Source organism: Tachypleus tridentatus, chromosome 13 (genome assembly GCF_004210375.1).
Source record: "Tachypleus tridentatus isolate NWPU-2018 chromosome 13, ASM421037v1, whole genome shotgun sequence".
Classification (NCBI taxonomy): Eukaryota; Metazoa; Arthropoda; class Merostomata; order Xiphosura; family Limulidae; genus Tachypleus; species Tachypleus tridentatus.
Window position 1 is genome coordinate 95,671,444 of NC_134837.1, and position 14,025 is coordinate 95,685,468.

The 14,025-nt window shown below is 34.5% G+C and overlaps 1 protein-coding gene across 3 annotated transcripts in view; it reads left to right on the forward strand.

Annotated features, from left to right (window-relative positions):
* Window positions 1–5,239, forward strand: part of LOC143238425 (uncharacterized) — a 42,051-nt gene extending 36,812 nt beyond the window's left edge. For 2 of the 3 annotated variants that reach the window (XM_076478649.1, XM_076478650.1), the window contains exon 14: window positions 1,287–5,238. In XM_076478649.1, coding sequence (XP_076334764.1) covers window positions 1,287–3,907 — 2,621 coding nt within the window. In that variant the 3' untranslated portion in view covers window positions 3,908–5,238. Of the gene's footprint in view, window positions 1–1,286 lie in introns of all 3 variants that reach the window. The other variant, XM_076478648.1, reaches the window with a different exon arrangement.
* The last annotated feature ends 8,786 nt before the right edge of the window (window positions 5,240–14,025 follow it).

The window sequence follows — 14,025 nt, forward strand, 5'->3', positions numbered from 1 at the left end:
CAAAGATTTGTTTTTTGAATTTCGCGTAAAGCTACATGAGGACTATCTGCGCTAGCCATCCCTAATTTAGCAGTGTAAGACTAGAGGGAAGGCAGTTAGTCGTCATCATCCACCACCAACTCTTGGGCTACTCTTTTACCAAGGAATAGTGGGATTGACTAATACATTATAATGCTCCACAGCTGTAAGGGCGAGAATGTTTGATGTGACAGGGATTCGGACACGCGACCCTCGTATTACGATTCGACCTCCTTGACCCCCTGGCCATGCTTGGCAGATGGCAATGAAGAGAATAAAATAAACCTTGATTATAATAAAACTATAATAACTTGGAAGTCGGTTTTTTTCTCTTTAGTCTCAGGATTTTAACAGTAATCTGATTTTAACAAAATAAACTTAAAATTAATAAATCACATTTTAATTTTAAAAGTGTTCTTTGTATTCTGCAGAGGGCACACTCAGATTCGATTGAGAATTATGTGTTATTGTTGTAGATTTTTATTCTGAAAGGTTTGTTTGTGGATATTCAATTTTTCTAAAGCTGTCACGCGTTTTTTTTTTATCTTCCGCTGGTACAGTGGTAAGTCTACGGATTTACAACCCTAAAATCAGCTGTTCGATTCCCTTCGATAGACTCAGCAGATAGCCCGATGTGTCTTTGCTGTAATAAAACAAACACGACTTGTTTTTTATTTCTCTTTTGTCATTCTCATACAATTCACACCACTGTGTTCTCATATACGTTTTAGTGACATTACAGTCATTATTTCCAACCCAGCAGAATAATCTTATTTATAATTATACCAATACAGCAGAAAATAATTATTTTAAAAACCAAAACAATAATTTATCACCGAACGTATCTTTGTAGAATTAAAATATTTTAATCAAACTTTACATACTTTATAATTTTAACCTTCTTACAACAGCAAGCCGACGTCTTCACTGATTTCAGTCAGCCTTTCGCTATAAACTCATAAAGCCAACTGATAGCCGAAATTTACATCTCTAACGGATAAACCAGTTTGCCCTAAAAACAAAAAAATGAATTGAAATATGAAACTCATTGTCTGTGATATTTTTATGACATTATAAACAAATATCATATTTGTATAACTACGAACAAGTTTTCTCAACTGTTTTCCAACATATTATTGTTATCATTGCTACGTGTAACATTTTATCTCACAGGCTATGTTTTGTTTGTATCTTTATTTTGGTTACACAATTATGTAATTTGCTATATATATTTATATTAGTTGAATTTCCATTTATTCTTGTTTCAGACGCTCTGGAAGATCCACTTCAAGATTATTACTTTGAGTCTAGGTCAGCAAGAAGCAGTTTTATCGTTTCAGGTGAAGAAGGCTCAAGCCATTCATCAGCTGAACAGCAAAGTCTTGAATGCCGACTACAGGAAACTACATCCGCCACCAATTCTTCTGGCGATGAAACAATAACAGCAGCTCGTGATTTAGATATGCTGTTTGACAGAATCCAACCTTGTTCATTTCTCAAGAGATTTTATAGTTGTCCAGATTTGGCAAAAATGTATAATTGCGCAGTTAGCAATGGAGAAATATATATTTGCAATCGTAGTCAAAGTTGCGATAACTTTCGTTCGTTAAATGGTAAAACTTCTGTACATTCATGGGCTTGTTCTCCACACAACTACAAGAAGAGTGGCGGAGGAGTTAAAGAAGCTGCTACTGAACTAAAATTATATTCATCGTCAGTTGGATTAAATAGTAAAATTGTATTTTCTGATGAACGTAAACTAATTGATTCGAAAACTGAGGAAACCAATTTTATTAAACATAAACAGTTGGCAGATGCTAATAATGAGCAAAGTTTAACATATGAACGAAATGCCTATTGGTCACAGCCGGCAAGAGCCAGAAATGAAGAAACGCGGCTGGGAGAGTATGCTGAAACAATGGTTTCTGGACAACAGTTTCCACCACCCAGTCAGCCACCTCCACCTCTTCCTCCGGGGCAGGTTGTGCAAGTTGACATTTCTAAGGTGCAAGGTGAATATGCTAATGTGTGTGCTATTAGAAATTATGAGGTTGCGCCGATGTCTAGCTTTAGACCAGGTGACAGCGCTAAGCTTTACGCTTCTCCTGAGTCAGTAATTACTGTTGGTTATAAGCCATTTCACCACAGCAGGATTACACATCACACTAGACTCCAGTCTGTACCACCCAGAGAAGTAAGACACCAAACGTCGTCAGAGTCCGAAAGCAGCGGAGATACAAGTGGTTTCTATGGTAGTTTAATACATTCTCAAAAGCAAAGGTCATCAAGTTCTAGATATTTCAAAGTAAAAGGTATATTAGGAAATCAAAGTAGGTTTGGTAGCCCAAACCATTTTCCAGTGCTAAGTCCAAAACCTCATGACCACTTTCCATCAGGTCTAGAGTTTGACAGCAGTGAGGAAGAAGACCTCTCCTCGTTTTTAAACAAGGCTGGGAAACTTTCTACCTTTGGAAAAAGTGATGAAAGGGCAATGAACTATAATTCCTGGAAATTTCATTCAGAAGGAGAAAAATTAAGAATTGTGATGCCCCAGGTTGATTCTAGCCAATCAAGCCCTTATGGAAGGTATCGACTTAACCCTCAAAGTTTTGACTCGAAAAATATCTCTTTTCAGATTTCAAATCAACCACAACTGTTTTATAGTCACAAAAGTTCACAGCCATCTTCTGTGGGTTATTCTTTTTTGAATAAAAACTCTCAGTTCGCTACATCGGGAAAAGAGGCTCATTCAACTTACCAGTCTCACTTATATTCTTATGCAGACCTTCATAAAAACAACCGTGGCCGGAGAGAACACTTCAATAAGAGGAATGAAAAATCTACTTTTGAGCCAGTACAAAATCATAAGCCTGATAAATTAGTTCATGAACACGTAAATAGATCTTCAACCCTTCCAAATCGCAGGAGTTTTAATTTTGAGATTAATGAGCAGGGTATCATCTCTGCACGAAAAACAATTAGGCCTTCCCGCTCATTTCCAAATGATTTAGCAAAAGAGGACCGGAAAGGGTACGAACATTCTCCTAAAGATGAGATATACGTGTCCAACACTAATGGTTACATTAATAACGTAACCGAAAAGGAAAGTAAATATTCGTTGCAGTTTAGAGAGTCACTGAGTACCAAACGTTATCAACAACTTCCAGTTGAAGAAATTTTTGAAAGAGCTAGGAAAAGGCCACAACAAAGAAGCTTAGTTATAAACAGCCCTTCATCTAAAAGTTCTGAGATGAAAAAGAACTCTAGTTCTGGCAGTTTGCTACAGTTTTTGCCTCCTCCACCTGAGTTCACTGTTTTTACATCACCTGACGATCACCTAGCTGCGATGATATCCCCACCTCCAGAATTCAGTGATAGCGCAACTGGGTTGGGCACCGATGGAAAGAAGCGATTTTTATCACAGTCGAATTACCCGGATTTGAAGAGCAATTTCATAGAACATTGTGCTTCTAACTACATTTTCAAGGAAAACGATTTTTATTGTTCCGTAATCAATAGCTCAGGAGAAAAAAAGTGTGTGTCTTCAGGTGATCAGCAAACACCTGCACAGGACTGTTCTTTGAAGCAATATCATATGGTTCCTGACACAACTCTCTCAGTGGAATTATCAAGCGGATCATCAACTCAAAAATCGGAAGAAAAAGAGTTCCGTCGAAAGTTGCTCCAGGACTGGTCTATTACGGATGTATCAGAGTGGCTCGATAGTCTCTTCTTATCTGAATACAAATCAGCTTTTCTAGAAGCAGGAATAAATGGAGCAAAATTAGCTAATATGGACAATAATGATCTGGTAGGATTAGGGGTGAAACCTGTTGGTCATCGGCTAAATATTGAGCGGGCCATGAAACGCTACGTGAAGAAAGATTAATAAGCTAGATTGGTTTTGAACATTTAGAAATGCTATATTGTATATAAACTCTTATGAAAAATTAATTACCTTGTTTTAAATAGTATATATGATAATACTAATTCAGCGTAGCTTTATATTAAAGTATAGAAATAGCATCGAGAGACTGAGTGAAATGTGTGTGTGGTGATAGTAAAAAAAACTCCCAGTAATACAAAGGCGAGTAAGTGTCAAGAAACAAACAATAATTCAGTCGATACAGAAACAGCAACGATGGTTGGGTAGAGAATGTCATCTTGATCAGTTAGTGTCTATAACGTTTACAATCTACTGATTTTAATAGAATATAATTACACAGATTAACTCCTAGACCTGATGTAAATGTACATATTAGGTACATGTGTAATATAACATTCAAAATCTGAAATGAAGCAAATCTCACTGACTTGTCAAGTTTAGTTACTAGATGTTAAGTTGTTCTTAAAATTTGTCTTACTCTTAAAAAAACAACTTTTGTTGTTATTATTTATCATAAAACCGATAAATAGCCTTCATACTGAAACCAAGACGAAATAATTTTCAATGTTATTTCAATGTTTTATATACATGTGTGTATATATATATATATACAATCAGTCTTAAAGTTGATTGAATTGTGAGATCTCTTCTGCTGTTTTCATTATATGTCATATAAGACGTTCTTCAAGTTGAAAATATCTGATAAATTTATAATAGTATTAACTGTGGATTTTGCATTAAAATATGGAAAATCAAACAGAAAGTTAGAAATTTTCAATAATGTATGAAGTGAGACATAGAAGTTTCAGTTTCTTCTAAATTTTAATAGCTCTGGAAGTTCTTACTGGAATCACATGTACATGGAAATAAAGTCTTGCAAGTTTCTGCTACTCGAAAAAAAGTTTAATATACAAGATGGAAATATGCAACTGGAGTAAAGAGCTTCAAACCAACCTGTGCATCATGTAATAAAAACATAAAACAATGATTGAAGAAACCCTTAAGACGATTAATAGTATAATATTATCTATAGTTGAAGGGCAGAACTTCAAAACAACATTTTCAGCACGTAATAAAAACATAAAACAATGACTGAAGAAACCCTTATGATAAATAATAGTGTAATATTTTTCGTACATACTATCAGTTATTATGAGCTTTAATTGTTGTTGCACATTGCTTATATTCCTTGAAACAAATAAATGTAATTCCATGACGATTAAGTTTTCACTCAAATTACTAGTTAACACTTACAGGAATAACGACATCCTTGCCTTAAGAATAGTAAAAGGTAAAAGAGTGAAAAAAATCAATATATTTTGTTTTTGGTTTACTACAAGTTACAGCTTTTACAGTCACTAAGAATATTTTTGATACATGAACGACGTTTCGATTACTGGTACACTCATTCTCAAGTACACAAGTTTTAATGGTATTTCTTACTGTAAAAAGTTGAGAATGAGTGTACCAGTAATCGAAACGTCGTTCATGTATCAAAAATATTCTTAGTGACTGTAAATGCTGTAACATATAGTAAAATAATACTTATAGTCAATAGATAAACTCAATATGAAACTATCAATCTATGTGTTTATTAAAAATGTACCCTTTCCATCCTCAAGAAAAAAAGTATAATAAAAGAAAGAAAGGAAAATTAGGGGTGAACGTTCTATCTGACATCGTAAGTTGAAGGCACATTGTATATGGTAAGGATGATACCAGGAGAAACAATAAATGTTACAAGTGAGCGAATGTGACAGTAAGTCGTTCGTTATCTTAAAAAACAATTACTTGACTTGTAACGGTAACTTTAAAACATATTAAGAGTGTAGCTACTGTGACAATAAATTATCCATTCTCTTAAACCGAATACATGATCAGTTTGGTTTGGTTTGAATTTCGCGCAAAGCTACACGAGAGCTATTTGCGCTAGCCATCCCTAATTTAGCAATGTAAGACCAGAGAAAAGACAACTAGTCAGCACCACTCACCGCCAACTCTTGGATTACTCTTTTATCAAGGAATAGTAGGATTGGCCATCACTTTATAACGCTCCAACGGCTGAAAAGGCGATCATATTTGGTGCGACGGGGATTCGAACCCGCGACCCTCGGATAACGAGTCGAACGCCTTAACCACCTGGCCATGTCGGGCCCACATGATTGGTAACGGCAACTTTAAGACACATTAAAAAGTGGATCCAAGTCTTCTCTGTAAACTGAAGCCGTGTTATATTTTACAAGAAAACATTGAGAGTGGACATCTTTTGTTATCTTTAATTGAAGGCATATTAAATTCGGTAGCCTTTAAAAATATTAAAACTGGAGCTAAATATGACGTCAAATCCTCTGCTCCCTCATATATTTTATAATATATTGTACAATCTTACAAAATACTCAAAGTTGAACTAAATGAGGAAAGAAATATTCTCTTCTTTGTAATTGGATGTCTATTATGTTGATTAACCTTCACCACCATCTCCCCTACAAAAAGAACACAGAAAAATGAAGGTTGCTCTTTTTCTTTTAATTGAAAGCATAAAATTAAAAGTTATTCTAAAAGTTAAAACAGTTCATTTTGCTCTAGTAAGCTGAAGACGTATCTGGTGAATTTAAACAAAAACGTGTGTTACTTGAGAGAAACACACTTGACATTAGTTCAAGGAATAAAAACAGCTATTTTAAGTCAAAGTTTCACAATTTCCCCTTGTGTCATAGTTTGTTCTCTAATAAAATTAGTAACGTACAAGTAGTAACATAAAACCTGCAGCTCAGATGAATCTTAACTGTTGGCTTCAAAAAACGTCATTTTACTTTGAAAAACAAAATTGCGATTTCATTTCACTTCAAACATTGAAATTTCTTAAGTACATGAACTCTCGTGATTCAATTAATTTAGGCTTTGTTTTTATTCAACACAAGGACACGTTTCCTTTGATATGTACCCTAGTAGGACAGCGGTGATTCTATGGAATTGCAACTCTAAAACCCGAGCTTCGATTTTCCGCGGTGAACACAGTAGACAGTCTTGCTATAAAATAAATCCTTCAATGTATTACTTTTCTCAGCTTATTCCGGAGATGTACTTTAATCATCATTTCAAAACAATAGATAATTCTAGCGTTACGTTTCTTAATCGTTTCAATAAATATAGGCTATTTTCTTTTTCACAGTGAAACACATCTTTTAGAATGTTTTAACGAAATGAATTTTCTTGACAGTAATAAGACGATGAGGAAGATATACAATGTTTCAGTTTGAAAATCGACCAAAGCCTCGACATGTCCTTGTTTTAAAAGTCAATTAATTAAGATCGTTTCTATTATGATGTAATATAATATTATATTATTATAATACAATAAAACTAAATATTACACGTTGTTCTTTGGCATCACACCTCTTACATATCCTCTCGTTGTAGACTGATCATTTCTGATGTATCATAAACTACTTTACACAGTTTTCTTAATCCTGTTTAAACCAACACATACACATCCAGTTCACCGTATACAACACATAAAATGTTAGAACATTTCTCTTCAAATAAAATTACTGTTAATGATGATTTTATGCAAGGAGTCCGTTATTCACGAATTAATTTATTTTTCTATAAAACATTTTGAACACCAAATTCTTAGAACGACTTGTTTCTTATTTTAAAATTTTATTTTTTTAAATCTATAGCAGTTTTTAGTCTTTCAAGATGGAACCTGCATGTTTCAAATAATTATTTTGTAAACTTTATTTATTAGATCATTTCTTAATCTCGTTCCAAAAAGCTTATATGTTTATTTGTTTGTAGTTCGTTTTAAAACATTTTTGTACAGCCTTTGATTACTTTGTTTCTCTATCACAGCTTTTAAAACTTTCACTAACTAACTATTTTTTTTTATCTCAGTGAAATGTTTCAAAGTATTTCTTTAATTAATTGATTTTACTAGTTTTCCACGTTATTCTCCACATCTTATTTACTTGTAATCAAGCACAAGGCTACACAATGGGCTATTAGTGCTCTGCCCACCACGGGTGTCGAAACCAAGATTTTAGCGTTAAGAGACCGCAGACATATTGCTATACCATTAGGGGACGTTTTCATCTTATTGAATACAAAATAATAATAATAATTAATTTCACTAGACATGTAAAAATGTCGTCAGTCAGTGCATATCCCGTCTGTGTTAAGAATTCTGAAAAGTCTCAAAACACTGCCTAACTATAATATCTTGCATACATTATTTGTCTCTCCGTTCAAAATGTACTGTTATTGACCATAACTGTATAGTTTCACACTTAATCAGAAATGTTGCCTGCACATGAGACACCTGGTGAGAATAATTTATGATCATCGACTTTACTTGTACTCATTCCCGAGAATGAATGAAAGCAGACGATATACAACTGTCACTGCTACAGTTATCGAATAGGAAAGTAAACAACAATTAGGGCACAAAATAGAGGATCTGTAAAATAGAAACAATTTTACCCACGAGCTGATTACACGGTGTCGTTGTAAATTTATATTATTACCTCTATTGTTAAATTGGTCTCTCAGTAACACAGCGGAATATCAGCGGATTTAGAACCCTAAAAAACGGGTTTCGATACCCGCGGTGGGCAGCACACAGATAACTAATTGTGCAGCTTTGTACTTAATTTCGAACAAACAAACAAAAATTGTTAGTTTTTCCTAGTTGAGTACGTCTGATATGAATATCCAGTGGAACAATAGAGGGGGTTTGTTTGTTAATTTTAGTGTAAAGCCACATTGCATTATCTGCTGTGTCCAAAGAGAATTGAACCCCAGACCTTAGCGTTGTTAGTCTGTAAACTTACTGTTGTACCACAAGGAGTCCAGTATACGCGAAGCGTTCAGTTACTTTCCCTATATCGCGAATTTATTGTGGCTACATTCTGGAAACGGGAAGAATAAAAATGATTTTTATAAAAGTACTTATAAGTCTGTAAAAATAAAAAATAACTTAGATATTTTAACTCAAACGGTGAAAATTTAAAAGTAATTTAACAGTGCGCTGTTAGAAGACTTAATATCAAAAGAGGAAAAGTTTGGTTTGAATTTCACGCAAAACTACTCGAGGGCTTTCTACGCCAGCCGTCCCTAATTTAGCAGTGTAAGACAAGAGGGAAGGCAGCTAGTCATCACCACCCACCGCCAACTGTTGGGTTACTCTTTTACCAACGAATAGTGGGATTGACCGTAACATTATAACGCACCCACGGCTGAATGGACGGGCATGTTTGGTGCTATGGGGATTTTGACCCGCGACCCTCGGATTACGAGTCAAGCACCTTAACCACCTGGACATGCCGTGCAAAAAAACAACAACAGAAAAGTGCAAAATTTTCCAGGTTTTGCAATGCATCACTGCAATTAACGTTTTCTTAATTATCTTGGTGAGTTGCATGGTCCACGTGACCACAAAGACGCCTTCGGTATTATCATACTATACCTTTTAACATATTATGTGTATTGTCCCGAAATTGTTAAAGCTTTAAGTAAACAGTTTGTAGACATAAAATGAAAATTCTCAATTATATATTTTTAGTAAACTTTGTCCGTAAGTATATGAAGTCAAATTGTTGATCACTTTGACTGCAAAGTAAAGACTAAGATTAAGAATAAGTTTCATCATCTGAAAATTTTCACAATTTTACAAACTTGCTAAATAAATATCAAGCGCTTATTTTTAGAAAAAAAGAGTTTGCACTTTATCTCTTATTTTCTCTAACCTAACTGAACACAGCGTCGGTCAATATGACCACCATAAACTTTTAAAGGTTGACAAATGCGAAATAAAATAAGTAGTAGTGCTCTATCCTTTTTAATATTGACTATAAACTTCTAAAATACAGATAGCTCTTTAGTAACTTCCGAAAACAAACAAACAAATTGTCAACGAGGAAGAAGAACCAAAAGAATGGGTTCAATATTCAGTCACATGTGAGTTAATGTTTCTCTTTCACTACAATATTCTCAACTGTTGTCAAAGGGAACAAAGAATTGGGAAAAATTGTCAATACTTTCAAGTTGACTTGAAAAGTTAACGAACCGTCTGGAAGTTCTTCAACAGTGGATATAATTACATCTCAACTGCAAGTGAACCAAACAGTCGATATTGAAAAACTGCCACATGCTTAAACAAGACATAAAGAGTATTGAGAAGCTGTATTTGCAAAACGTATTGTCTTAATAAAAGTCCATTGAACTCAAAATCTTGCTTGTCGTAAAAGTTATGACAAGCTCTTCACATCCAGAAATGGAAATTTTCTAAACATTTAGAATGCTTTATTCTGTCATGAAAAAATAAAGGATCACCAAGCAAAACATTAATAAGGTAGATAGATAAATATATCGAAAAATAAACATCTGGAATGAGCTGATTTAGTTTTTGTAGAACAAGGTTTTTACTAGAAATTTGAAAATGCTACTTTATTTGCTACTGTACTTTAAAAGTAAGGCGCATAAAGAACAAATGACAATAATCATGCGATTTGTAATAGCTTTTGGGAGTCATTGTCTGAATATGGCGGTTTCAGTATCAATAAATATTTCCTCAAATTATTGCTGCTAAAGAATACGAGATTAGTTGCGATATGTTGAATATGTTCTGAGAAACACTGATAAAACGATAATGATCCTTGATGAATGATGTTCAAGATAAAGTATGATACTAGAACCAATCTGAAAATAAGATCAATGTTCTTTAAAAAGGAATTAGTCATAAGTACAAACGAATTTTGCATCGTGAAATGCATACTCTCTGAATCCCGTTTCTAACAGTGCAGTCAACAGTTGCAACAATGAAGTGGCATTCTTCGATTTGACTCAAAATAAATACATTCACTTTTCTACGTAACTCATCGTTGGAAAGTATTATTACAACATATTTTCACAGTTAAGTAACCCTGCATAGAACAAAATGGTAATTACTGGAAGATTTTTATCAACAACAGCAAACTTGCTCATAAGTAAAGGAGACAGTTTTCATACAAAGGTTTTGATATATCAATCCTTGATCCATAGTAAAATTTAAAATAATACGAACCCAGCCACTGAATTTATGAAAGTGAAGTTTCAGCACCAACAGCAATGACTTACTTACTTTTTGGATAGAAGCTCACTGGTCTTACTGAAACAATATGTGAATATTCAGATAGGCTTATTAAATGACAAGGCAACTTCTGTCAGTGCAAAAGAACCATATGCAATATGTAAAATGACTCCAAATTTTGTATTAGAATACGTGTGCAAAAACAAAGTAGCATAATCGTTTTCCAATGCCTTTGACGCAATAAGAATTTCGTCTTACTCTTGAAGTACATATTACATCCAGTAGCTTTCTACAGATTGGTATGAAATATGAGTTGATCTACCTTTAAATATGATAAGGTTGATAACTGACAAAAATAACTTAGGAATTGTTGGCCTAAGCCTTCTCTTTCCAGGATGGCATATTCTACTAATACAATCGTATTGACTAACCTTTGAATTCAATTTAATAATTTGATCTCAGAAAACCTCACGAAACTTTATGGTTTGATTAACTCTTTGTTACTGTACATACACGTGTCAATTAAACTTCGAATACCGTCGAATGAATCTGTAGGTCATAGACTCTAGCCTTAAAACATTTGAACTATTATAGAAGTTTTAATTAATTGTAGAAACATGTTTCAAATTTTGTTTTTAATTTGAGAAATGATGATATGTTTATGCTCTACGTTATAGGACGGTTTATAACATCCCTGAGATGTTATAGATTCATTCGACGGTATTCGAAGTTTAATTAACGTGTGTATGTACAGTAACAAAAAGTTAACTGTTGAACGTTCCGGAATATAGATATTCCATCTTCAGCAAGCTGTATTGAACATAGTAAGTTATTAGGTACAAAATTTTACAAAATTTAAACATTTTATAAAAAGTAAATAAAATACAGAATAAAAGGATAAAATAAATTAAAAGACAACCAAATAAATAAGAATAGGATAATACAATAATATTATACAAGTTTGTTTAGTTTGTTTGTTTTTGAATTTCGCACAAAGCTACTCGAGGGTTATCTGTGCTAGCCGTCCCTAATTCAGCAGTGTAAGACGAGAAGGAAGGCAGCTATTCATCACCACCCACCGCTAATTCTTGGGCTACTCTTTTACCAACCAATAGTGGGATTGACCGTCATTTATAAAGCCCCCACGGCTGAAAGGGCGAACATGTTTGGCGCGACGGGGATGCGAACCCGCGACCTTCAGATTACGAGTCGCACGCCTTAACACACTTGGCCATGCCGGGCCCAGTTTGTTTAGAATTAAGCACAAAGCCACACAATTGGTTATCTGTGTTTTGCCCATCACTTGTATCAAGTCCCACTACTTAGTGGTGGGAGTCTGTAGACATGTCGCTGTGCCAATGGGGGAAAATATTATACCCTTATTTAGAACATACTTATGCGTAGTGAAGCTCTGTTATTATTTAAAGTTAAAAGTTCATTCATAATAGATAAATTTTCTTTAATTAAAAAAAATAATACTGGATGATCAGATGATATGACTTTTAAATTCGTAACCAACTACTTCTTCCATCGTTGGATGTGTTTAGTCTGATGGTCATTTTTGTACACTGTTGTTGTTACTTTAGTTTTTATCGATACGGACTCTTGCAAAAGAAGACATTGTTAATCGTAAGTAATAGATATCAATAAATTTTCGACAGGCCATCCCTTCATTGTACGTGAATACAATGATATCATGAATGGAGGGGTGGGGGCTGGTCAAGAGTCTCAGAAAATTAAGAGTATTTTCAAGTTTTATAGTTAGATAATTCATTCCATTTTTAAAGGATGGCCAAGCGCGTAAGGCGTGCGACTCGTAATCCGAGGGTCGCGGGTTCGCGCCCGCGTCGCGCTAAACATGCTCGCCCTCCCAGCCGTGGGGATGTATAATGTGACGGTCAATACCACTATTCGTTGGTAAAAGAATAGCTTAAGAGTTGGCGGTGGGTGGTGATGACTAGCTGCCTTCCCTGTAGTCTTACACTGCTAAATTAGGGACGGCTAGCACAGATAGCCCTCGAGTAGCTTTGTGCGAAATTCCAAAACAAAACAAAAAATTTTTAAAGGATTGTCATAACGTTAGGCTATTCATGTTATACAAAGAATCATGAGGTTATCCAGTGGCATTCTGTTAAATTTTGTAGTGCTGGACCTCTGCCAAATTTTGTCAGATGTAGCTATCAGGGTAAAGATTTCATATTCAAAAGACAATTTCTCTCTATGTGAGTCCACTTCTAAATAAAGAATATATATACAACAGTAATTATTTGAAACTATGTACATTAGTACCAAATTGAATACACATATATTAGCGAGAGAAAATTAAAAACTTAGTTTTCTTTAAATTAAATAGTAAGGAAGAAAACAACAACGACTGGGCACTTAATTCAAATTACTAGTACGTAATAAAACAAGTTTCAAAATCGCATATCCTATTACTTTATCATCATTTTAACTGCACTATCGTATTAACAACCTTGACTCTTATGATGCCTTGTATACCTTCTATCTTACTAAAAAGAATAACGATCTTCATAGTACATTGTGCAAATAATAAACATTTTTAAAATGTTTGTACTTTAAAAAGACAAAATAATTGTAAAATTTATTTTTATTAAGTGTCTTAGTGCCATATTTGTATGTCTTAATAAATACATAATAAGTTACAAAAAATATTTCACCATTTTAACGCTCTGACACATGCTTTTCAAGCGGATGGTTGTTGCACATTACGCTAACTTCTGAGGAAAAGTAATGAAATGTGTGTTTGGTTTGTTTGATTTTGGAATTTTGCACAAAGCTACTCGAGGGCTATCTGTGCTAGCCGTCCCTAATTTAGCACTGTAAGACTAGAGGGAAGGCAGCTAGTCATCACCACCCACCGCCAACTCTTGGGCTACTCTTTTACTACCAGAAAGTGGGATTGACCGTCACATTATAACGCCCCCACGGTTGGGAGGGTGACCATGTTTGGCGCGACTCGGGCGCGAACCCGCGACCCTCAGATTACGCCTTAACGCGCTAGGCCATGCCAGGCCCCAAATGTATGCTT